General features: G+C 31.6%; 1 protein-coding gene across 1 annotated transcript in view; it reads left to right on the forward strand.

The window, feature by feature from the left end:
* Positions 1-983: 983 nt before the first annotated feature.
* LOC127279601 (xylosyl- and glucuronyltransferase LARGE2s-like) overlaps positions 984-25,165 on the forward strand; it is a 181,095-nt gene continuing 156,913 nt past the window's right edge. The window contains exons 1-3 of the mRNA XM_051302041.1: positions 984-1,195; positions 5,462-5,618; positions 7,891-8,193. Coding sequence (XP_051157998.1) covers positions 984-1,195; positions 5,462-5,618; positions 7,891-8,193 — 672 coding nt within the window. The remainder of the gene's footprint in view (positions 1,196-5,461; positions 5,619-7,890; positions 8,194-25,165) is intronic.

Here is a 25,165-nt window from a genome sequence, read left to right on the forward strand (position 1 = left end):
GGATTCACAAGTCCTGATGAACTATCAAATCCTAAAGTGACTAATTACTCTAAATTAAGCAAATCTCTTTTATCCCAATCACAAGCAATGGATTCGCATAAACGTTCAGAGGTTTTGTTTAACTAGTCTGCTAGAGGTATAAAAATTTCAGTTTTAGATGAATAATAATTAAGAGGCTTGCAATCAATCATAGATTTTTGTACTTCTGTGTAACATGGATAAATAGAACTATTTCTTGTTTTACTATCTTGTGCTAAAGCCTCATAACTTTTTTTTTGAAAAATCAAATTCTAATTAAAAAGCTAATGCTGATTCAATTGTATGTTTAGTTACATTTGGTACTTCAGTGGTGCATAAATCATCATTTAAGTTATCTTTAGAAATAAATTTTTTTCCTCTATTTTTGCAGCTAATTTTATAGCAGGAATATTCTGTTTTGCAAAATTTAAAATTTAATTGGCTCTTCTATAGATTGTTTTTTTAGACACATTTTTCTTATCCATTTCACCTTTTTTCTACCAAGATTTAAAAGATATTTAATTTTTTAGCTCGACGGCCACGACTTTTTTAACATTTTCAGTTTTTTTCGTTTTCATACTAAGTATGTAATATTAATATTTAAAAATCTTAAATATTTGTAACTACAAATCTTTAGTAGTTAAATTGACTAGCACGATGAAAATTCAAAAAAGTGTTATTTAACGTGCAAGAACTCCCTGTACAGGTATACAAGCACGATCCCCCATGGGACACGGGGTCAAGAGTTAATACCTGACCAGCACCGATGACGCAGAATTTCTTCCAGTCACCTGCCAATTGACAATGCGACCGACCTAAGACACGATTGACACTCTTGGTGAGAGCCGGGACCTTTCCAATCCCTGGGAACTCTGCAGGTTTCCACCCGAGTTGAGTTAATGCAACTCACACACCGAATGCGAAAGACGTGTGCACAACGTGCTAACGCACGCTAACCCCAAGCGATGTGGGCTGTAATCACTGCCACCACGAATCCATACCCAATGCCTGCCGGAGACCTGAAGGTCTCCTGGGCTCCAGACACGTCCCGTGGTACCATTCTACTCAGGTATGAGTACCACTTTCCAGTATCCGGTGAAGCGGAGGCCATACTGGCGGTCGGTTACCGTTTAAATACGACAACATGCACCACATATATGCCAAAACCAACCGGAAGGTAGTGATTTCCGAAAAACTCGGAACTACTTCACGTCAAGGCAAGCGGCAACACGTGCCGAAGCCACCATCCTTTACTATTAGCCTATTGGAACATCACGATTGAACCATTCGGCATTTTGGGATGCTTATTGACCAATGTTACACAGGTTTGTTAATTGTTGGCAGCGGCGAGATTGATGCCAGAAATCTAAAGCAAACCTCCTCAGACAATAACAGTTGCAAGTATAACACTGTTACGTAATGTAACATAAATAATATTTTACAAATTCTTATAACACATAATAATAATTTAATATTTATATTTTAAATTAAAATTATAGTTATAAAAATTTTATAACAATTTTAAGCCTGGATTCTCATCCAATAGCTTGGGAATTGATTTTGGTTATTTTATCTCTATTGAATTTTCTTATAGAAAATTGAAAAATAAAGGGAATACATAAAATAAGGAGTAAAATTTGTTAGTCACAACTATATAAAGTGACGTTAACAAATTTAGGAATCAAAGGTTGAAATAATTTGGAATCACATAGGTAAAAATAATACAATTTTAAAAAATAACCGCCAGCTTTAATACGGCAGTATTCTTTGGAATTGGGAAATTGTGAAACATTTTTTAGAAAGAGAAAGAAGTTTCCAAAACGAAATAAAGTAAAGATAGTAAATATAATTTTAAAATTTACTTTTTATTTATCAATGATAATTTTCCCTGAAGATGCAAAATATATTGGATTAATCGTCCTTCGTTGATTTTTTTATGATTCGGTAATAATCGTAGAAAACTCACTGAACTTTTGAGAATTTGAAAATATAAAATTTGAATAACTTTTAGAATTTTGTTTTGAGTTGGTGTATACGAATTTGAATGTTGAAAATAACTTTTGAATGTCTTTTTATGAGTTTGAATATAGAAATTTAAAGGTTTGTCCCCACTACAAATTTTGAGTTTTGGGGTAGATTTTAAAGAAGGGAGAGATTTTTTGTAGAAAGGGAAATTTCTTGTAGGCGGAGAAGAAAGGGAGTTGAGAAAACTTGTTATTGGTTTTTCTCAAAGAAAATGGTAAAAATTCGTAAGAAAAAATGGAGAAAACTAATTTACATTTTCTTTCTATTGGGCCCCACTGACCCAACCCTTAGGGGGTTTGGAACTTGTGGGTGTTCCTTTAAGGACACAGATTTCCAAAAGTAGGGATAAAATCTCAAAGAAGGGGAGATCTTTTATATTTTGCATCTTTTTACAATTAGATTAAATTTTTGTTATAAACAATAATAATTTTTATTATAATTTGTTATTAACAATTATTATTTGACGACTAAGGTTTCACGCTTCATTAACTATTTACAAAAAAATAAGAGAAAAAACAGATTCATTATGAGTCGGAGAAATAAGAAGAAACAACATGATTTTTTAAATAAACAGATGTTGTTTTTTCTTAAAAAGATAAGAAACGTGGAAAAAATTAAATATAGAAAAAAAAATAAAGTCGGAAAAAATGACCATATGTAACAACACAGACCACCGTCCTTTACCATTACCATTACGAGAGTTCACTATCACCGTGGCTTTTGGGACGCATTCTCAATTATCCGACTCGCACGGATCGCCTTGAGGACGGACGAACAAATATTTGACTTGCATGAACGCTTCTGCACTGCCAGCCCCTAGCTGGTAACCTACGGGGGCCCTATTCTGATGCCGGGGCCGCCACGGCGGTATTTATCAAACAGCACCTTTCATATATATATATATATGCACACAAATAAATAAAACAAGTAAAGCAGATTATTTTTTAAATAATCATCCGCCAAATTAGATCCGCCATTTTGAATTTTTAAAATCTGACATCATATTCATAAGCAGCGATCCCAAAAACCCCCGTGTGCCAATTTTCATGTCAATTGGATCGATTTTTCAAAAAGTCGTCCGCGATATTGGATCCGCCATTTTAAATTTTTTTAAACTGACATTAGATTGGTAATCAGCGACCCCGAACACCCCCGAGTAACAATTTCCAAGCGAATCCAATTATTTTTTAAAATAGTTGTATTTACGGACATTGTGAGTCAATTTTTGAGTTTTACAACTTAAAAAAATCATTTTTGACAGCTAATTTAGTTTGTTGTTGTCAATATCGCTATATCTTCGTGAACTACACGGATCAAGCTTTAATTTGACTCCCAGGACAAGTCTCTATCACGTCAAGTTTGCCCGGTAAAAATTTTCAAAAACTGACAAAAACGTGATTTTTGGGTTTTTTACGCAGATTCAGGTTCAGCGCACCAAAAACTACGGGAAATGACTCCTCGATCTCTGACAACCGAAATTTTTTTTGTATCCTTGTGTAATTTTTAATATTATAATTAAAAAATTATAATTGGCTGCCATATTAAAAATATATAAATAAATATAATTAATTAAAAACAATTTTAATTTATTATAAAAATGTAATAAGATTAATAAAAAATGAAATCATTTATTCTTATAAAAATATGTAAATATTATTGTTAACTAAAAATTTTTTATAGTATATATTTTAATATTTTTTAATGTAAAAAAACTAATGCAAAATTAAAAATAATAATAATAAATAAAAGTGTAAAAAACAAAAGCTTAAGCAAAAACAACTAACTTTAAAAGTCTTTACGGACCGAAAGAATATGAAGATTATTAATGTAATAATAAAATAGTTGTCTTAAAAATGATATTTACACCTACCTAAAAATTAGGAACAACATTGCCGATAAAAAAAGTCATTAACGATTAACATTTTGCACATTAAGTAAATAAATGAAATACAATGTTTATTTTAAGATCAATAAGTAATAATAAAAGTAAAGCTTATTTATATGTTTTGATATTGATATACGCATCCTGCAATGGTATTTAGGTTGAGAACCTCCTTTCGCCTCAAGGCGCCATAGGGCTTGTATCTCGTAAACACCCCCCAAAAACCCCCGAGTAACGATTTTCAAGCGATACCGAACGATTTTTTTTAAACTCTTCCGCTATATTGGAACGGCTATTTTAAATTTTGAAAAACGAACACCGGATTCGTAATCAGCGACCCCGAAAACCCCCGAGTAACGATTTTCAAGCGAATATAATATAAGCGAATAAGTACATAAAAAAAAGTTGTCTGTGTCCGAGGGACCCAGCTAAGGCAACTACGTACATAAGAGCTATAAAATAATGTATTAGAAAGAGTTTTTCATAAAAAAATTTTTTATCTTTTTTTTTAAATGAACGTTATAGCATCAGCCTTTCCAATTTGATAACGATTTTGAAAAAAGATGTTTTAAATAGAAGTAGATGAAAAAGCAAATTGTCTGGGTCCGAGGGACCCAGCTCAGGCACGCAAAGGTTAAACCTTATTTTAAATTAATCCAATTTATTGAATAAATTATTACATTCTTTTAAAAAATAAAAATTTTAAATTATATTATATCAATTTAGTTACATTTAAATTTTATTTAAAAATTTATCCTTTAAAATATTAAAATTATTCAATCAATCAATTATTGAGGAGCAGCATGGTTTCACGAGGGGCAGATCTGTTTTGACAAATATGAGTCTTTTTTCTAATTTTGTACTTAATAACTTAGATAAGGGTTTACAAGTTGATGTGGTCTACACAGATTTTGCCAAAGCTTTTGACAAAGTTGATCATGGTATTCTCTTGGTGAAGCTTAAAGCACTAGGTTTTTCTTCTAATTTACTCAAGTGGGTTACAAGCTACCTTCAAAATAGAACTTTATCAGTACGTGTGCATTACGAGTATTCTAACATTTTTATTGCTAAAATCTGGTTTCCCACAGGGCTCTAATCTTGGACCTCTATTTTTTATACTTTTTATTAATAACATAAATTTAATATTTAAATTTTGTAAATTTTTATTATTTGCTGATGATTTGAAATTATTTATTAAAACTTTCAACGTTAGTGACTACATGCAATTACAATATGATCTTAATCAACTTCAGTCTTGGTCTGAAAAAAATTAACTTTTTCTAAATATCAGTAAATGTAAAGTAATATCATTTTCTAAAACCTCAAATATCATCATTCAAAATTATACTATAGATGGTAATAAACTTTCTAGAGTGTCCTTGATACGTGACCTTGGGATAATGATTAACGATTAATTTTCTTACATTGATCACATTACTCATACAATTAATAAGGCTACCAGAGCTTTGGGTTTCGTTATTAGGAATGTTTTCGTAATTTAGCAGCATTGAAAACTCTTTATTTTGCTCTTGTCAGGCCCATACTTGAATTTGTCTCAGTATTGTGGAGACCATATCAGGATTACCTGATAGTTGATATTGAACGTGTTCAGAATAGATTTTTGCGTTTTATAGCTGGACAAATTGGTATGCCTGTGGATTACCAGAATCATGATTACACAGATTCACGTGAGGTATTTAAAATACCATTATTATCTCAAAGATTTATGTATGCTGACTTATTATTTTTGTTCAAAATTATTAACGGTATTATTAACTGCACAGAACTTTTACTTTTATTTTGTTTTCATATACCGCAAAGATCAGCAAGACATCCACAATTATTTAATGTTTCTTTTTGCAGAAGTGACTATTTAGATAATTCTGTAATTAACAGACTACCTAGGGAGGCAAATCAGTTCAATGGTAATGTCAATCTCTTTGGTATTTCTTTAAACTTTTTCATAAGAGAACTTCGTAACCTGTATAAAATTTCTTATCTATAGTACTTTGTAGCGGGAGAAAAGTATGTCTTTTTCGACGAGCGGGAGGGAAAGTTACTTTCCCTCCCGGTGATGTTGTTATTAGGTATTACATATTAATCAAACTATGAACAATAGTGAGTCTCAAACGTCTGGTACACCACAACTAGTAACTACACTACTACCAGACACAATCATACCATCATCAATAGTATCCACACTACCGCATTTGTACTTTCGGTATACGTGTGTTAGAAAAAATAGTATGTGCAACTCGGGAGGAAAATGATTTCCACTAGTGTAGTTTGCAGTTCGAGACGTAGCGAGCGCACGAGCCGCAGGCGAAGGTTTGCGAGTGAAGACTGGCCATTGTGCATAGCGAAGCTGGGACAGCGAAGACTAGGGACAGGAGGAACAACTCGACTGTTTGCCCACATGGAGCAGTGGGCTAGATTGTGCCAAATAACATAAAATATGTACAGTTGAGCAAGTGTTTCATAGTTAGCGCTTGAGTTGGTTTCAAGAGATTTTTTAAAGAAAAAGTAGAAAAAAGAAATCTTGTAGACAAGGTAAATCATTTTAGGTATCTTGGAAATACATTATAAATACATCCAAAAAATATGTTTTCCATTTTTATTTAATTAATTTGTATGTTAGGGTCGTTTTATGGATACCTTAGGGACATTTTTAGAACGACTCAAGGATATTCTAACCCTTAAGATAATACAAACATACTGTGGATATCCTTAGGACGTCCTAAGGACATCCCTAATTATTCCAGAGATATCCTTGGGATATCCTTAGGACGTCCTGAGGATATCCTTGGGACGTTCTAAGGATATCCACAGGATATCCTAATAATAACCGGGGAAATGATTAGGATATCCCTGGGACGTCCTAGGGACATCCTTAGATATCCCTAGGATATCCTAACCACCGCTACTTTGAATATCCTTAAAGTATCCTTAGGATATCCCTAGGATATCCAAGGGATGTTTTTGTAATATCCTAGGATATCTGGTACTGTGAGGGAAATATTGATAATTTATCTAAAGGATTAATTAAACCTCGATTATCCGACAGGCACCGGACCAGCACTATGCCGGATAATCGAAATGACTGATAATAGAGGTGCATAAATTTATTATTTTTATTTTTAACAAATTTCGTCACTAAACATTTCTGTACATAATATATTAATAATTATGTATGTAACAAAAAATCTGTCATTTTTGTTTATATAATTTTGCATCGAGAATTATTTGTCGCATATGTGCGCAGTCGACGAAAAATCATATTCCACAATTTCGTCTGTGCGTCTTTTTGAGTCACTTATAGTAGTTCGCGGAACATTGTTAATTTTACTGAAAGTAACGGCAGTTGCTCCTTTTTTAAGTGACAAATACAAAAAATCAAATTTTAGATGGCAGAAATGTCATATTTATAGAAATAAACCTGAACTTGTCGTCAAATAAAATATTATGCATTACGTAAAAAAAATTTCGAAATGAGGACAGTTGACAGAGGGCCAGATAATCGAGGTTCCACTGTAATACTTTTGATCGAAAAACAAAACTCGGTGCACAACTCCCACTCTCCCCTATATATTCTTATTTTAAGAATTATTTATGGTGAGTTTAAGTATAAAATATTCTTAAATAGGCACCAAAAATATATTCATAAAAAAAATCTTTGAAAAAACCTTAAAATCACCTTAATCTCCCCTTAAAGTAGCTTTAGACACACTGTGATCCTTACTTTAGCTGCTAACCTTAGCTATTTTGAATTTTAAAGCTTACATTACATTTTGAAAACAATTTTCAAACAACTTTAGCATCCTTGCACATTCAATTTCCATACGAAATGTGAGTACCAATCAATCGGACATTTTAAATGTTCATGGATACGTATCTAACGCTCACACAGATATTTTCACACATTTTAATCTTAAAATATACTACTATTAAAATACTTTATTTTTCAGAGTTCAGGAGCTTATTTGTGTCAAGAATTTACGAAAGGTGCGAGCTTAAATTATCGAACTCATCTTTTTTTCATGGAATATGAATACAACTTTTTTTCTCCTTTTGACGTTGTGTTGGTTACGCAGTGTAGTGCCAATAGGATGTCATTTTTGGAGGAAATATCAAAGAATTGGCCAGGTTCTATCAGTGTGGCTCTTTACTTTACAGATAATGAAGTTCAATCTTTTGTCAAATTCGTCCAAAATTCTGAAAGTTTGCGGAAAAGGAAGAATATTGCTTATCATATTGTTTATAAAGAAGGTGTACGTTAAATTGACTTTCTTATCCAATAGATACAAAAAGTCACTTTTATATTAGACAACAAGGAGTAAAGCATGCGCTTTTTTCCGCAAGAAAAAAAAATATAGTAGGGGAGCCCAATGTGTTTATTGGGATTAACTCGAGCGCTGCAGATGAAATTCCTTGCATGTTGTTGAGTACCTCTTCCAAGTATTAACTCTTTTTATAAAGACGTACGTCTAGAATAGTCTGTCAGATTAGTAATAAAAATCGATTGTTGGAAATATTTAAGCGCGTCAGATTAAGGTAAGGTGGATTAATTACTAGCTAAAAAATATACTTTTTAAAAATCTTATGATTGGAGCGTAACGTAAGGGAGCGGGAGGGTTAAAATTTGCAAAAAAAATATTGTCTTGACATACTCTAGCGCCGTTAAATTTTTTTTACTTTGAAGGAAATAACACAAGAATCACGAATCCTTACTATAAAACGAGTAGATATGCAAATTAGGCAAGAGGAAGATATTCTTGTTATTTTTATGGACAGAAGAGAGAAGATGATTGCGTTAAATTTTAAGCCGAAAAGAGTCTTATGCTATTTTCCTTAGATAGAAGGGGGAAAATAGTTTTTAAACAAAGATATTCTTCTGTTATTTCTTTGTGATAGATGAAGAAAGAAAAGTGTTAAATTTTTGCGTTAGATGACAAAGAGATTCTTATGTCGTTTTTCTTGAAATTAAGTGAGATATCCAATCCTATTTATCGACACCTGAATAAAGAGAGAGAGACTTCAGGTTTCTCTTTTGTGATTGTTCTGTTACATCCTAAGATGCACATAACAGAAGAATTTTAATTAATTATTTTTAAGTCAGGAACGCATTGTCCTCTAACTTGGAAATAATTTTCAGTTTGAATTTTCTTTTAGAAAAATTAAGGAAGAAAGAATATTAAAGATATTTTTATTTGTTGTATCGATAGAATATCAACTCGTTATTCAGGTGTTTTCAAGGTCGCTGTTTACGATTCTATTTATTAGTAAATTGTATTGATTTTTAATTTTCCTGTCTGCCATATTGGATCCCACATTAAAAATTTTTAAAAACTTACATCAAATTCGACACCAGCGACCCCGAAAACCCTCGAGTAACGATTTTCAAGCAAATATGTTTAAATTTCTAAAAGTGGTCCACCATATTGAAAGCGTCATTTTGAATTTAAAAAAAAAGGATAACGAAATTGTAATCAGCGACCCAGAAAACCCCCGAATAAGATGTTTTACCGAATTGCATTTGATTTTTAAAAATTCGTTCGCCATATTGGATCCGCCATTTTGAATTTTTAAAACCGGTTTTTGGGGTCGCTGATTGGGAATTTAAAGTTATTCACTGATTACAAATCTAAAGTCAGATTCTTAACATTTTAAAAAATTAAAAATGTCTGATCAGCCACACCAAAAACCCTAAGATGCCTATTTGCACAAAAATCCAATATTTTTTCAAAGAAACCCATGAGTACGAATTTTTAAGCAAATCCAAATAATTTTTTAAAATATTGTCCGCCATATTAGACCCGTCATTTTTAATTTTGAAAAACTAACATCGGATAGATCAGATGCAGTTGTAGTATCGTGTACTAACAAACATATTACTCTTCCCACATAATACTGCTTATTGTTGTAAGGTTTGATATATATATATAAATAAAGTTATTGCAATCCTGAAGATACCAATTGAAAGTTGACGTAATTCCGCATCCAACTATTTTGGATAAGAAGATTTTTTTATAAACAATTGCCATGTTAGTCAATTGTTTATTAACAATCCACTAACTTAAAGTACTTCATATAGGGCTCGTTGGATGCGGAATTATGTCAACTTTCATTTAGAAACGTCAGAATTACGATAACTTTATTTGTTTGTTAAATATATCATTTTTTTATTAACCTTAATAGTTAATTAATTAACTAATAATTGTAAATATTATGTAAGTAAACAAAAAAAATTTTGACATATATGTTTTCCAAATTTTTTTTGTGCTCTTGCGATTAGTGAAAAAAAAATTACAAAAAATTCAAAATTTGACCCTTTTTTCTGAAAATCAAAAAATTTTTTGACTGTTTTTCTAAGTTCGGTCTTTTTTTTAAATTTATTTTTTTTTTTGAAAGCTAAAAATATGCATTTTTACCTCAAAAAATATTGAGATGTCCCTTTTTGTTATTTTCGAGATATTAGTTAATTAATTAATTATTGTCAATAAAAATTTATATATTTTATAAAGGAATAAATGTATCGTAATTTTGACGTTACTTAATAAAAATTGTCATAATTCCGCATCCAACGAGCCCTATATGAAGTACTTTCGGTTAGTGGATTGTTAATAAACAGTTGGCTAACATGGCTATAGTTTATAGAAAATCCTCTAATCCAAAATAGTCCATATAGGGCTCGTTGCGGAATTACGTCAGCTTTCAATTGGTACCTTGAGGAATGCAATAACTTTGACCTATGACATTTAATATTTTAAGGAGGAGGGTCATCTCCTGACTTCTGATACTAATTTTAAGGTTATGTCTGTCTCAACTCCTTAAAAAACTTTGGTTTTTGACATATGTCCTTGATTTTTGAGGTTATGTTACTTGTACAAAGTTATTGCTTTAAAGTTGTACAAGTTGCATGGTAGGCGAGTATATCGAGTTCCCGTCACTGAAATATAATACTACTAGAACAGGCACGCACGGTCTCGCCTGTAAGAGAAAATCGGTCCTGCGACAGACTCTATCGAAGGTCTAGCTTTCTCTCTCACTAATATTGTGCGCACGCTTAGAACGCGTCATCACAGTGAAGTCCAAAAGTTTTAAATGATTTTAAAGTATCACTCCCGGCTGAAAAAACTTGTACAAGAAAATGTACAAGTTCTTGTACATGTTCATTAATGAACTTGTACATTTTCTTGTGCATGTTCGAGTAATGTTCTTGAACAAGTTCAGCATCCGGAATTGAGACATGTTCTTGTACCAGAACTTGTACAAGATCCTGGACAAGAAAATATACTTGTACAAGAAAATGTACATATTTTTTTGTGCAGGTTTCATATACATTTTCTTGTATCAGATGTCGAACATGTTCTTGTACATGTTCACTTATGTCTTTTAAATTAAAAATTAAAAACTTTAAAGGCTGCGAAGTAGTTTTTTTAAGCCTTTACAGCTGCGGAATAATTTTAAGCAAGCATAAGTGAAGATTCTTAAGAATTATAACTTATTAAAATTTCAAATTTTGTTCAAAAACATTTTTAAACAAATGTTCTTGTACAAGAACATAAACGTGTTCATGTAAAAGTACTTGTACATGAAACCTGCACAAAAATATGTACAAGAACATGTACATTTTCTTGTAGAAGTATATTTTCTTATCCAAGATCTTGTACAAGTTCTGGTACAAGAACATGTCTCAATTCCGGATGCTGAACTTGTTCAAGAACATTACTTGAACATGTATAAGAAAATGTACAAGTTCATTAATGAACATGTACAAGAACTTGTACATTTTCTTGTACAAGTTTTTTCAGCCGGGCTGTTTGTTGTGGTTTCGAACCGTTCGCCAACACAAAGTTCGAAAAAAAAAATTGTAAGAGCACAAAAATTCGTTTACATGCTTTTGCAAAAACTAAAACTATCGAACAAATGGGAAGTAAAGTCGCGGTGTACATTTTGTAGTTGCGTTGTTACATTCTGATACATTGTTACGTCTTTGATAGTTATTATTTGATGATTTTTTTACTACGCTTATTTTTTTGTATTTTTTGTTGTGAATATATTACCGTCCGACAAAATTCAAATTTTTTTCACACACGAAAAAATCAATGATTTTCAGAAACTAGGACCAAAAAAAAGATACCCGTGTCTGGCCGTTTTGCTAGATCAGGTCATTTTTGGCTTTTAGGGGTAAAAACAACCCTTAAATGAAAGGTGATAGGAAATCTTGTACAAATTAATAATTTTTCATGAAACCTGGTATCTCGGGGTTTTCCGGGTCGCTGATTACGAATCTGATGTCAGATTTTCAAAATTCAAAATGGCGGATCCAATATGGCGGTCGAAATTTATAAAAATTCACCAATTCATTCGAAAGTTGTTTCTAAGGGGTTTTTGGGGTCGCTGATTACGAATATGATGTCAGATTTTCAAAATTCAAATTGACGGATTCAATATGGCGGTCGAAATTTATAAAAGTTCATCGAATTCACTTGAAACTTTATACTTGAAGGTTTTTGGGGTCGCTGATGACGAATATGATGTCAGATTTTGAAAATTCAAAATGGCGGATCCAATATGGCGGTAATAAATTTTGATTATAACCTTTTGAATTTATTAATTCTAATAGAAACTTAATTTATTAAAAATCACTTAAAATAAAAATTTTAAAATGTTGGCTTTCAAATTTTAACAAAAAATTGATCGAACATTTAAATTTTCCAAATTATTTTTCAGATTTGTGATCGTCACCTTTATTAGATTTGGCGTTTTTATTATTCTTATCTGACATCATTTTCGTACTCAGAGACGCCGAAAGCACTTAGATACCAAGTTTTATAAAAAATTAACAATTTTTATAAATTTCAACCGTCATATTGAGTGTGCCATATTGAATTTTAAAAATCTACAATCAGATTCGTACTCAGCGACCCCAAAAAGCCAGAGATACGAAGTTTTATAAAAAACTAATAACATTTAAAAACTTCGACTACCATATTCGATCCGCCATTTTGAATTTTGAAAACCCGACATCGAATTCGTTATCAGCGACCCCAAAAACCTTCAAGTAACAAGTTTCAAGTGAATTCGATGAACTTTCATAAATTTCGACCGCCATATTGGATCCGTCATTTTGAATTTTCAAAATCTGACATCATATTCGTTATCAGCGACCCCAAAAACCTCTAAGTAACAACTTTCAAATAAATTGGTGAATTTTTATAAATTTCGAACGCCATATTGGATCCGCCATTTTGAATTTTGAAAATATAACATCAGATTCGTAATCAGCGACCCGGAAAACCCCGAGATACCAGGTTTCATAAAAAATTATTAATTTGTACAAGATTGCCTATCACCTTTCATTTAAGGGTTGTTTTTACCCCTAAAAGCAAAAAATGACCTGATCTAGCAAAACGGCCAGACACGGGTATCTTTTTTTTGGTCCTAGTTTCTGAAAATCATTGATTTTTTCGTGTGTGAAAAATCGTGTCGGACGGTGTATTTTTTTAAAGTTCTGAATTTTTTAGTTTTTTTATTTAATTTTTACATCCTCCTATGATAGAGTGTGCTAATTTTTTTTCTGCCTTCAAGTTTATTTCAAATGAAATATTATTTAAAATTTTAATGTTTTTTACATTTAACATTTTCTGATTTTTTTTATAACAACGCATGCACGAAAATTTTTTCCAATTATGGTATAGAATTTCTTATTTAATATTTAATATTAATTAAGAAATTTACTTTACTTTTCAAAAACATATTCTTTTTTTTACAGAATTTCCATCAACCTCATGGAGTTTGTTGAAAATTACGAATAATATTAATCATTTATTAATCATTTAGGATTGTGGAGGTAAAGTTTATAAATTAAAGCGTTTGTCGAAATTATTAATTAAATATATAATTTATTAATTAATATTTCTTGTTGGCGGAGAACTACATATATTCAAACTGCACCAATAATTACTTTAAATAATCAATTAATTTGTTAAAATTGTACAAAAAATAAAAGGTATATTAAACTTATTTAGAGTCACTATTATAGGCGACTGACTTATTCCCCGCACTCTTGCATACTAATATAAAATTTCTATACAACAATAAGAAATCATTCGTTCAAGGAAACAAGTGCAAGAAACACAATAAAGTAAGGAGAGTTGCCTAAAAAAGGCGCCATTCAAATTTAACGCGAAAGAACATATACTTTGAACATACCGCTCGCCTCGGCTATAACATTATTCAATTCTATTTATAAAAATAATAAAACTATAATACGAGTGGTTTAACCGCATGCCAAGCAAAACAGTGAACAATTATAACAATAAAAAATTAAAATTACAATACTTATAAAGGAAACTAACAAGATGAATTAAGTAATTCATTTTCGTGCGCTGATTTTATAGGAAGTAAACAAAGTTTACTTAAGGGTCTCTTATATTCAGATTCCGTAGTTTTTACATTTACAATTCGTACAAGATCATCAGAGCCCTTAAAACATTCTAACACTCTACCAAGAAGCCAGTGAGAAGGAGGGAGATTATCATCACCCAGTAGGACTAAATCTCCAACTGAAACATTAGTCTTAACCGTATTTCATTTGTATCGTTTTTGTAATGATTGTAAATAATCAACATGCCACTTTTTCCAAAAAATCTTGGAAGTTCTTTGAATCAATTCCCAGCGAGTTAATCTATTTTCAGGAGTAAATTTAAGCGACGGCTGAGGAATACTAGTAATTGGCGAACCAATTAAAAAATGACCAGGTGTCAAGTATGTTAAATCACTAGAATCATCAGAGAGAGGAGCAATAGGGCGCGAATTCAAATTAGCCTCCACTTGCGCAAGTAACGTATAAAATTCTTCAAAGGTAAATTTTAGAAGACCGATGATTCTGCGTAAGTGAAACGTTACGCTTTTTACCCCAGCCTCCCATAGACCCCCGAAATGTGGCGAATTTGGAGGTATAAAATGCCAAGTTATTCCCTCAGAAATCAATTTGTCGTGCAAATCAGCATCGGTTCTCAATTCAACAAGATATTGCTTTAGCTCGCGGTCAGCGCCAATAAAGTTTCGACCATTATCGCTATATAAATTAGAGGGTTTACCCCCTCTAGAGGCAAAACGCTGAAAAGTGGCAAGAAAGGCTGTTGAAGAACCATCAGAGACAAGTTCAATATGAACTGCACGAGTACAGCAACAAACAAATAAGGCTATATACGCCTTTCGAGTTTTACATCCTCTACCTGGGCTCAATTTAACATCAAAAGGACCTGCGTAATCAACGCCTGTGTGACTAAAGGGCCGACTAGGAGTCACACGAAAGTCTGACAAATCGCCCATAAGCTGTTGACTAACAGCAGCCCTCTGCCTGATACATACAATACATTTATCAATGATTGATTTTACCAAAGAACGGGCTCCTAGTATCCAATAATTTTATCTAAGTGTGTACAAAGTCAACTGAAGACCACCATGCATGCATCTGTGATGAGCATGTAAGGCAATCAATGCACTAATTTCATTTTTTGGAAGAATAATCGGATGTTTTTCATCATATTGAATTGGAGCATTTCTCAAACGACCTCCCAAACGAAGCACATCAGATGAATCCAAAAAAGGGTTCAAGATTTTAATATTAGATTTCATAGACAAAAACTTTTGATTCTTGATATCTTTAATTTCAGATTGAAAATATTCCCCTTGTATTAATTTAATAAATAACAATTTAGTATGCTCTAGTTCAAAGACAGTAAGAGATGAGGTTTTATTAATAACTTTTAATTTAGATCTTTTTAATTTATTTATAAATCGAAAACAATAGGTCACAACAAACAATTTAGGCCATGATGAAAATCTGTCACTAATCTCACGGTATGAACTATCAATCTGCGCATAATACGTTCTTATCGCTTTCTTTTCCAAGTCTGTAGATTGTTGAGTAAATTTTTCAATCTTTTCCGATTTTTAAGAAAGCCATTCAGGCCCTTCCCACCACAAAGAGTGACTCATTATTTCCTCCAGCATTAAGCCTCTGGAAGCACAATCGGCTGCGTTATTGTCAGTAGCAACATGAAGCCATTGAGCTTTTGGTATTAATTCATCGATTAAAGCAACTCTATTTGCTACAAAAGTTTTCCATGTTGAGGGGTGCTTGTCCAACCATTCTAAGACTACGCTTGAATCAGTGTAGCAATAGTGAGAAAGACCTTGAAATTTCAAAGTTTGAAAATCAAATTTCATTAGCCTAAACAACAGAACCGTAGCGAATAATTCCAAACGAGGTATGCTCACTGGAGAAATTGGAGCAATTCTGGATTTGGAAATTAAAAGAGTCACATAAATCTTACCATACTCATCAATAACTCGAAGATAAATATTTGCGGCGTAGGCTCGATTGGATGCATCAGAAAATCCATGCAACTCACAATTGGAATTTTTAGTATCTGTACCAATCCAACGTGGTATTTCTAAATTTTTCAACACTTCTAACTGATTATAATATACAAACCATTGTTTCAATAAATCATTAGGTAGTTTTCCTATGCTTAGCTAAGGGAAAATTCATTCCTTCATCTAGGGCTAATTGTTTTACTACTCTGTTTGCCAAATATGGGGCACATGCAGTGCCATAGGTTACAGAAATGTATCTTTCGGGTCAATTAATATTTTTCGAAACATTTTTTCGACATCGGCTACAAAAACATAACAATGTATACGCCAATTAATAAGAATAGAAATTAAATCATTTAATAATGGAGGACCAATATATAAATGGGTATTCAAGGATGTGTTATTAGATGTGAGACTTGAAGCATTAAAAACAGCTCTTAATTTTGTAGTCAAGCTACTTTCTCGAAAAATGAAATGGTGTGGTATATAAACAATTTGGGATGAGTCATTAAACTTTTCTTTTTCAATCAATAGCATATGACCCAATTGACTATATTCTAAACAGAATTCTTTATACATTTCAAATTGCTTGGGATTTTCCATTAAACGATGCACAACTCTCTCTAATATCATTTTTGTTCTACCATAGGATCTACTAATATCTATAAGTGGACCACTTTTAAATGGTAATCGAACCATATACCTTCCAGTAGATAACCGTTTGAAATTTGAAAGAAAGTGTTGTTCACATTTTATTTGTTCTTCTGTCAAGGAGGAGATAGAAGGGACATCCTCTAAATTCCAAAAACAAACAAGGGCATCATATAAATTATCAGTTGCTACTTCAGTCTTAGTACTCAAAGAAGAGACCGAAGGTTTAAATAATGAATCTACCGACCCTGAAATAATCCAACCAAAAATAGTGGCTTGCGCAGTTAAGTTTCCCAAAACATTATGTTTTAGACTAGGTAGTAAACAAGAACCCAATTTATCCGCGCCTAAGATAAAATCTACTGGAGCCTCACTATAGGGATCTGGATCTGCTAATATTAAATTTTCTAAGTCTAAATTTGAAATAAATTCGGGTCTAGTGGGTGGGTGATAAGAAGTAGGTTGACCACATACAATAGCCTGCAAATTAAGTGCCTTACAGCCCTTCTCTTTAGGTAGAAACTTAAAATGAGCCAGCTTTTTTGCAAGACAAATTGATTTCCCCCCCTTAAATTTATGAGTTTTTCCGTTATTAACTTTGACATCAATTAAAGCCGTAGCTAGAATTGTACTTCCAGAAGTTTTTGAATTTAAGTTTAATGCAGTAACCAAAGTATTATCCCTTAAAGATACTTGATAAACATCTACTGTAGAAGAATCTCCCCCTCCAGTATGACTGAGTGACTCCTTTGTAGTTACCTGCGAACTAGTTGAAGTAGAGCAATCGAATCATTATTATTTATTTTAACATCATAGTGAAGCAAAGTATTATGTTTTCGACGACATTTAACACATGTAATCTTACTTAAACAAGAAAAGGGCTTATGGCCAGGCGTTAAACAATTAAAACAACAATTATTCTTTTGAGCCAATTCTTTACGTTTCTCAATAGGTAAGGCTTTGAATTGTGGACATTTAAACAAAGCATGATTTTCTTTACACATCAAACACTTTAACTTAGAAGATACAACATGACTCTTAACTGGTATTAATTTTGAAATTTTACTTTTTTCATGTATTAATAATTTTGAAGCTTGAATTGCTTCGAGTGCTCTAATTCTTGTTGTTAAAAATTCATCGAGTTGTTGATAAGTCGGATAATCCGAAGTAGCCCCTAATTGCATCTCCCACTCTTTAAGTGACTGAGAATCAAACTTTCTAGAAATAATAAAAACTAATAAATCACGCCACTGATCTACAGGTCTATTTAAATTTTTAAGAGCTGCTAAGGCTTCATTAGTATTATCTCGAAGTACTTTTAAACTCTCGACACTATTAGAACTTACATTTGCTATGTCCATAAAAGATTGTATATATGCAGTAATAAGAGCGCGTTTATTTTCATATCTAGTTGACAAAATTTCCCATGCGTTTAAAAAATTGGCATCTGTTATTGAAATATGTTTAATTAATTGAGCGGCTTCTCCCTTTAAAGCAGTTTTCAAATAATGAAGTCGAGTAACATTAGACAAACTGTCATTTTTAATTATGAGAGCATTAAATAAATCCCGAAAATTTTCCCATTTCCCATAATCCCCAGAAAACTCAGGTAAACTAATTTGTGGCAATTTAACACAAACAGTTTTATTATTCACAATCTGATTACAATTACCCTATTTATTAAAAGGAGTAGTTAATTTATACAATTGAGTGTTGAGAAAATCAAGGGAAGATAAATATGATTCTTCCAACTTCAAAAATTGTGCCTGCTTAAAATAATCATATTTTTGTTTGTCCTCATTAACAGCTGAAACTTGAATTTTCAAATCCAGTGCTTCTGCAACTGTCCAACGTTCATTAAGTAATTCGATGCGTCCTCTAACAACAGACTCATTTATGTTTGCTTTACCAATTTTTTTGAAATTTGTCTCAGTTCGACAAATGGCCTGATAAGTGGACTCCATTTCCAAAAAAAAGTTTCCATTTTGAAATTTTATTAAGTAAATCAAATTTAAATAGTAGTAATAAATTTACTTTATCCTACTTCTTTTCAACTTCTAATTTAATAGACTTGTTGCCATTAAATAAATAAATATGGGACAAACAATATATCATATTAATAATTATTGGCAAAACAATAAATTACAAAAAAGTATGCAAGAGTTATAATAAATTTTTTTTTTTAAATTAATAATCAGACTGTCAATTTCTGAAAATCATTTTATAAATTCAGATCTGCGACGAGTAACAAACACAGAAAAGGTACAAGACAAGACAATCAAGTACACATGTACTTATTCAGTGTAGACAGTGACGATGAACAGCAGTGACTGATCCCCACTCAGCAATTTTCTATTTGAATTCGGAGGTGGGGTGTGAGGAGAACTGACGAACTTTAGACCTTAATAATGACGTAGGCATTCCCCTCAGCTCTTAAAATTTCCCTCCAATTTGCTATCGCTTGGCGTCGTTTATGGCTTTGGCGGGAAGAATATCAATGATACAGATCTCATATATCCTTTAGAGAATTTTTTATCAAACCTCAAGTCTTCCTCCCCATTATCTTTTTTCACAGCTACACATTTTAATTTACAGCCTAAATAATGTTAATATGCATGCACGAGAAATAACTTTCCATTATAATTGTTCTGATGCACAAGAATTGGTGAGCACATGTTTTCCACAAACTTTTAGTTATTTAAATAACGTTCTTTTTACAGTTTTTATTCACTTCAAACTTCACAAATCCGGCTCGAAGGACCATGTTGAAAATTACGAATAATATTAATCATTTATTAATCGTTTAGGATTGTGGAGGTAAAGTTTATAAATTAAAGCGTTAGTCGAAATTATTAATTAAATATATAATTTATTAATTAATATTTCTTGTTGGCGGAAAACCACATATATTCAAACTGCACCAATAATTACTTTAAATAATCAATTAATTTGTTAAAATTATACATAAATTAAAGGTATATTAAACTTATTTAGAGTCACTATATAGGCGACTGATCCATTCCTCGCACTCTTGCATACTAATATAAAATTTCTATACAACAATAAGAAGTCATTCGTTCAAGGAAACAAGTGCAAGAAACACAATAAAGAAAGGAGAGTTGCCTAAAAAAGGCGCCATTCAAATTTAACGCGAAAGAACATATACTTTGAAAAGAATTAATGATGTTAATAAAAGAAAATTTATTAAAACTATTTTAATGTATTTAAGGGGGTAGTCTGGTGTTTCGATGCCTTTTTGGGAGCTTATTTCAGGATTTTTTTTATTATAAAATAAAATATAATCACACCAAATCTTTTTACTTCGTTTTACTCTTATCATGAAGTGTTGAAAAAAATTATAATCGATTATTTTTTACTAGATTTTGTTATTTATATTTAATATTAATGTTTATAACAAAAAAATGCTGGCGTAGATGATTTTCAAAAATCTATCCGACCGATTGCTCCAATTTTTTTACAGCTTATTCTACACAAGCATGGCTCTGGCCAGTACTAGAATAAAACATTTTTGTTAATAAATAACAAAATAGCGGACTATATCAGCAAAAAGATTCAAAAATTGTCTCTTTTTTATTGACAAAAAGTTAAAAATAGAAAAAAGTTATCATTAAAATTGCGTAATTCTAGTACGGGCCAGAGCACAGTGGCCGATTTCCCGAAAAACCTGGCCAAAAATCGAAAAATGATACGATTTCAACAAAAATTGGTATACCCATGTTTTTTGCCCTTCTGAATTCAAATTTTACATTGGTTGTGTCAAATTCAAAATGACGGATCCAAAATGGCCGTTTAGATTTTAAAAAACTTTGCTGAAAATCGAAAAATGATACGATTTCAATCAAAATTGGTATACCCATGTTTTTTGGGCTTCTGAATTCAAATTTTACATTGGTTGTGTCAAATTCAAAATGGCAGATCCAAAATGGCCGTTTAGATTTTAAAAAACTTTGCTAAAAATTAAAAAATGGTACGATTTTAACCAAACTTAGTATGCTTACGTTTACTGGGTTTTTGAAATCAAATTTTACATTTGTTTTATCAAATTCAATATGGCGGATCCAAAATATTTGCTGGTATTATAAAATTGCGTATATGTGTTAGAGTTTATTTTTTTTAAATTACAGACAGTGCTTAAATTTTAGTTTAAAGCGAATGCGAATGAAGAAAAAGTCAGTCTTTCACGTTCAGTTGCACGGCCGGCCGGTGCAACGCGCTGTCGGTAAACCACGCTGGGTGAAATAAAAAGTGATACCAAAACTGCAGGGGCAGCTTGGGGCAGCTGATTTCAATTAAAATGAATCAAAAATATATTCTAGTTTATGATAATACCAGGTAGAGCGCGGATATCGGTGGATTTCACAACTATTTTCATGATTTACGTTGATAAAACAATACAAAAATCGTAGCCATGAATAACGATGTTTAATGTCATTTTTTAAAAACTGTACGTTTTAAATGTGATGATAAGTACATTCAACATATTTCATACACCTTTGTTAATAATTCCCAAAAAAAGATATTCAAAAATCTGCTGTATATTAGTATATTTTTACTATTTTAACTGTGACGAAAATTTATAGTTATGAAACGTTCTGAGTAAATCTCTGGCAAAGATCACTTTTACTTGTTCACATAATAAATTGGTGATAAAAAAAGTGTAATTTTTTTCGCAAAATTATGCAGTGAACCCTCCTTTATAATATTCAACAATAAAAAGTATAAATTTCTAAAAAAAAATTTTTGACTTTTGGCCAGGTTTTTCGGGAAATCGGCCACTGTGCAGAGCCATGCTTGTGTAGAATAAGCTGTAAAAAAAATTGAAGCAATCGGTCGGATAGATTTTTGAAAATCATCTACGCCAGCATTTTTTTGTTATAAACATTAATATTAAATATAAATAACAAAATCTAGTAAAAAATAATCGATTATAATTTTTTTCAACACTTCATGATAAGAATAAAACGATGTAAAAAGATTTGGTGTGATTATATTTTATTTTATAATAAAAATAAATTCTAAAATAAGCTCCTAAAAAAAGCCTAAACACCAGACTACCCCCTTAATGTGTCTTTATTTTACATGATTATTAACACTTTTTTGTTTAAGTTTTATTATAATTTTTGTTGTATCTCCGTGCAGACGTTGACGAGCATGAATACACAAAATGTGAATAAATTTTTGAAGTGGACTGTCCTGAGAGAGGATGCAATACCTTCGTCTGTCTCTTAGGACCGCGCTTCTATTGTGCAGCGCCTGTTACAGTAGTATTATATTTCAGTGGTTCCCCTGTAGTGTCGAAATTCTCGCCTAGCGTTCTATGGCACATACGGCAGCACATACCATATGGGGCATTACATGGGAGATTTTTAATCAAAAGTTTTTTAATTGGAACATTTTTGTTCGAAATCTTTATGAAAAATAAGAGAATACGTTTTTTTATTTTTGGGTTTGATGAAAATTACGGGAGTTATGAATTTTTGAAAATTTAGGTTTACCTGATCAAAGTATGTTTCAAATGCATTTTTTGCATTAATACTAAAAGATTATAAATAATGTGCCATATGGAATTTGTTGGAAATTTCTTAAATTTTTCAAATTCACATTAAGTTTTATGTGTGATTTATAGTTTTTTCTAATTTTTATAAAATTTAGTAGAGGTTTAGTGTAAATGCTATGTACTCTTTAATTTTTAGTATACACTAACCATCTATTAAATTTTATGAAAATTAAAAAAACTTTAAATCACGCATGAAACCTAATGTGACTATAAAATTAAAAGTCTGCTAACTTAGTCAAATTTTAACGAATCCTAACCGATTAGGCGTCATTTGAAGCAGAATTGACTAGACTTTCGATGTGTGAAAAGAAAGAAGGCATATCCCATCAGATAACAGTTACAAATTGATCAAAAAGTTTGAAAATCAATAAAAAATCGAAATTTTTGAAAGTATTTGGTCTTTATCATCATCAATTAAAAAGATACAACAAAAATCCTTTATACAGTTGCAAAGATCTGTTTTTCAGCTTAAAAATTAAAAAAAAACTTTGAATACAGGCAAAAAATAAGAAAGTTAAAAGAAGTTTTTCACAGAAAATGGTATTTCGTCTCTAAAATTACATATTTTTTTGTAACACAGTGTAATTAATACATTGAATGTTTATGAGAATTTTTTTTCGTACGTCGAAAGTTATTAATGACAGCTAATTTTTATGCATTTAACATTGTGATCACTTTGAAAAAATTAGTGAAAGTGACCTAAACATCTTTATGTTTAGGTCATTTCCACTAATTAGTAGTGTAGTAGTCTCTTTAGACAAATAAACTTTTAGAAAAAAATTTTAACTGACTATCGGTAAAGACACGAAAAATGCTTCTAAAGATGACGGGCACCACTTAAGAAGTTAGTTATTAACGAGAAAAGAGTATGCAACAGTTAAAATTTGTCATATTAATTGCCATAATAAAAAAATTAAGGTGGAGCACGACTCCCCGCGAGGCACAACTCCCCACTCTCCCCTATATAGAAATATAAAATCAATACTATTTAAAAAAGAATATTTTTTAACTGATTTTGAAGGATTGTTGGATATAGAAGGTAAATAGGTGCCTGCTTGTCACACAAGCAGATGACAACAATATTTTTGAGCATATTAAATTGAGAAATAAAAATTTTAAAAAATTAAATTTAAAACAAAAAAATGTTGATTTTGTACTAAAAGCAGTGGAAAATTCTTCTACAAAGAATTGTAAATGCTAATATGTTAATGGTCCAGGAGTTTCTGGGAAAACTTTTTTGTATACTATCCTATGGCATTTATTACACAGCCCCACAAAAAAAAAAAAGTGTCATGTACTTTTGACCGGAATACCCTAACCCTATGTATTTTGACACGCTGAACACGAATCCGAAGTCCGTTTTGCTCCATCACGTCAGGATTTTTTTCTAACCTCAAAAAACATGTCGGATTTTGTGAAGTAGGCGATTTTTTTAAAAATTGATGTATTAACTTCAAACTTGGTATCTGGGGTTTTTTCGTGTCGCTGATTACGAATCTGAAGTTAGATTTTCAAAATCCAAAATGGCGGATCCAATATGGCGGACGAATTTTGAAAAAATTTTAAGATTTACTTCAAACTTGGTATCTAGGGGTTTTTTGGGTCGCTGATTACGAATCTGATGTCAGATTTCCGAAATTCGACATGTCTGATTCAATATTAAGGAATTATTTATAAAAAATTGTCAGATTATTATGAAATTTGGTATCTACAGGTTTTCTAAGTTGCTGACAAGTAACACTAGGGAAGTGCCATACGACGATTTTTCTGAAACTTGGCAGTTTTGTAGTTTTTTAAAAACAATTTGACACGTATGTTTTGTTTTTCACCAAAAGCTGATTTATGGGGGGAACTACCCCTTGAATTTTTTTTTGGTAGGGGGACATTATTTTACGAAATTTTTTAAAAATTAATGTGCAATAGTGTATCTGGGGGTTTTTTGAGTCGCTGATTACGAATATGATGTCAGTTTTCAAAAATTGATAATGGCGTATCTAGTATGGCCGATAGAAGTCCATGCTGGATATGCCATTTTGAATTTTTGAAAACTGACATCATATTCGTAATCAGCGACCCAAAAAACCCCCAGATACAGATAATGGCGTATCTAATATGTCCGATAGAAGTCCATGTTGGATATGCCATTTTGAATTTTTCAAATCTGACATCATATTCGTAATCAGCGACCCAAAAAACCCCCAGATACCAAGTTTGAAGTAAATCTTAAAATTTTTTCAAAATTCGTCCGCCATATTGGATCCGCCATTTTGGATTTTGAAAATCTAACTTCAGATTCGTAATCAGCGACACAAAAAACCCCCAGATACCAAGTTTGAAGTTAATACAGCAATTTTTAAAAAAATCGCCTACTTCTCAAAATCCGACATGTTTTTTGAGGTTAGAAAAAAATCCTGACGTGATGGAGCAAAACGGACTTCGGATTCGTGTTCAGCGCGTCAAAATACATAGGGTTAGGGTATTCCGGTCAAAAGTACATGACACTTTTTTTTTTTGTGGGGCTGTGTTATTAAGTAAAGTAAAAAACGTTTGTATCATGGCATTTACAGGAATTGCTGCGTCTTTATTTCCTAGCGGTAAAACTGTTTATAAAGTTTTGGGAT

This window comes from Leptopilina boulardi, unplaced genomic scaffold (genome assembly GCF_019393585.1).
Source record: "Leptopilina boulardi isolate dan_hultmark-lab unplaced genomic scaffold, ZJU_Lbou_2.1 LbouV2_219, whole genome shotgun sequence".
Taxonomy (NCBI): domain Eukaryota; kingdom Metazoa; phylum Arthropoda; class Insecta; order Hymenoptera; family Figitidae; genus Leptopilina; species Leptopilina boulardi.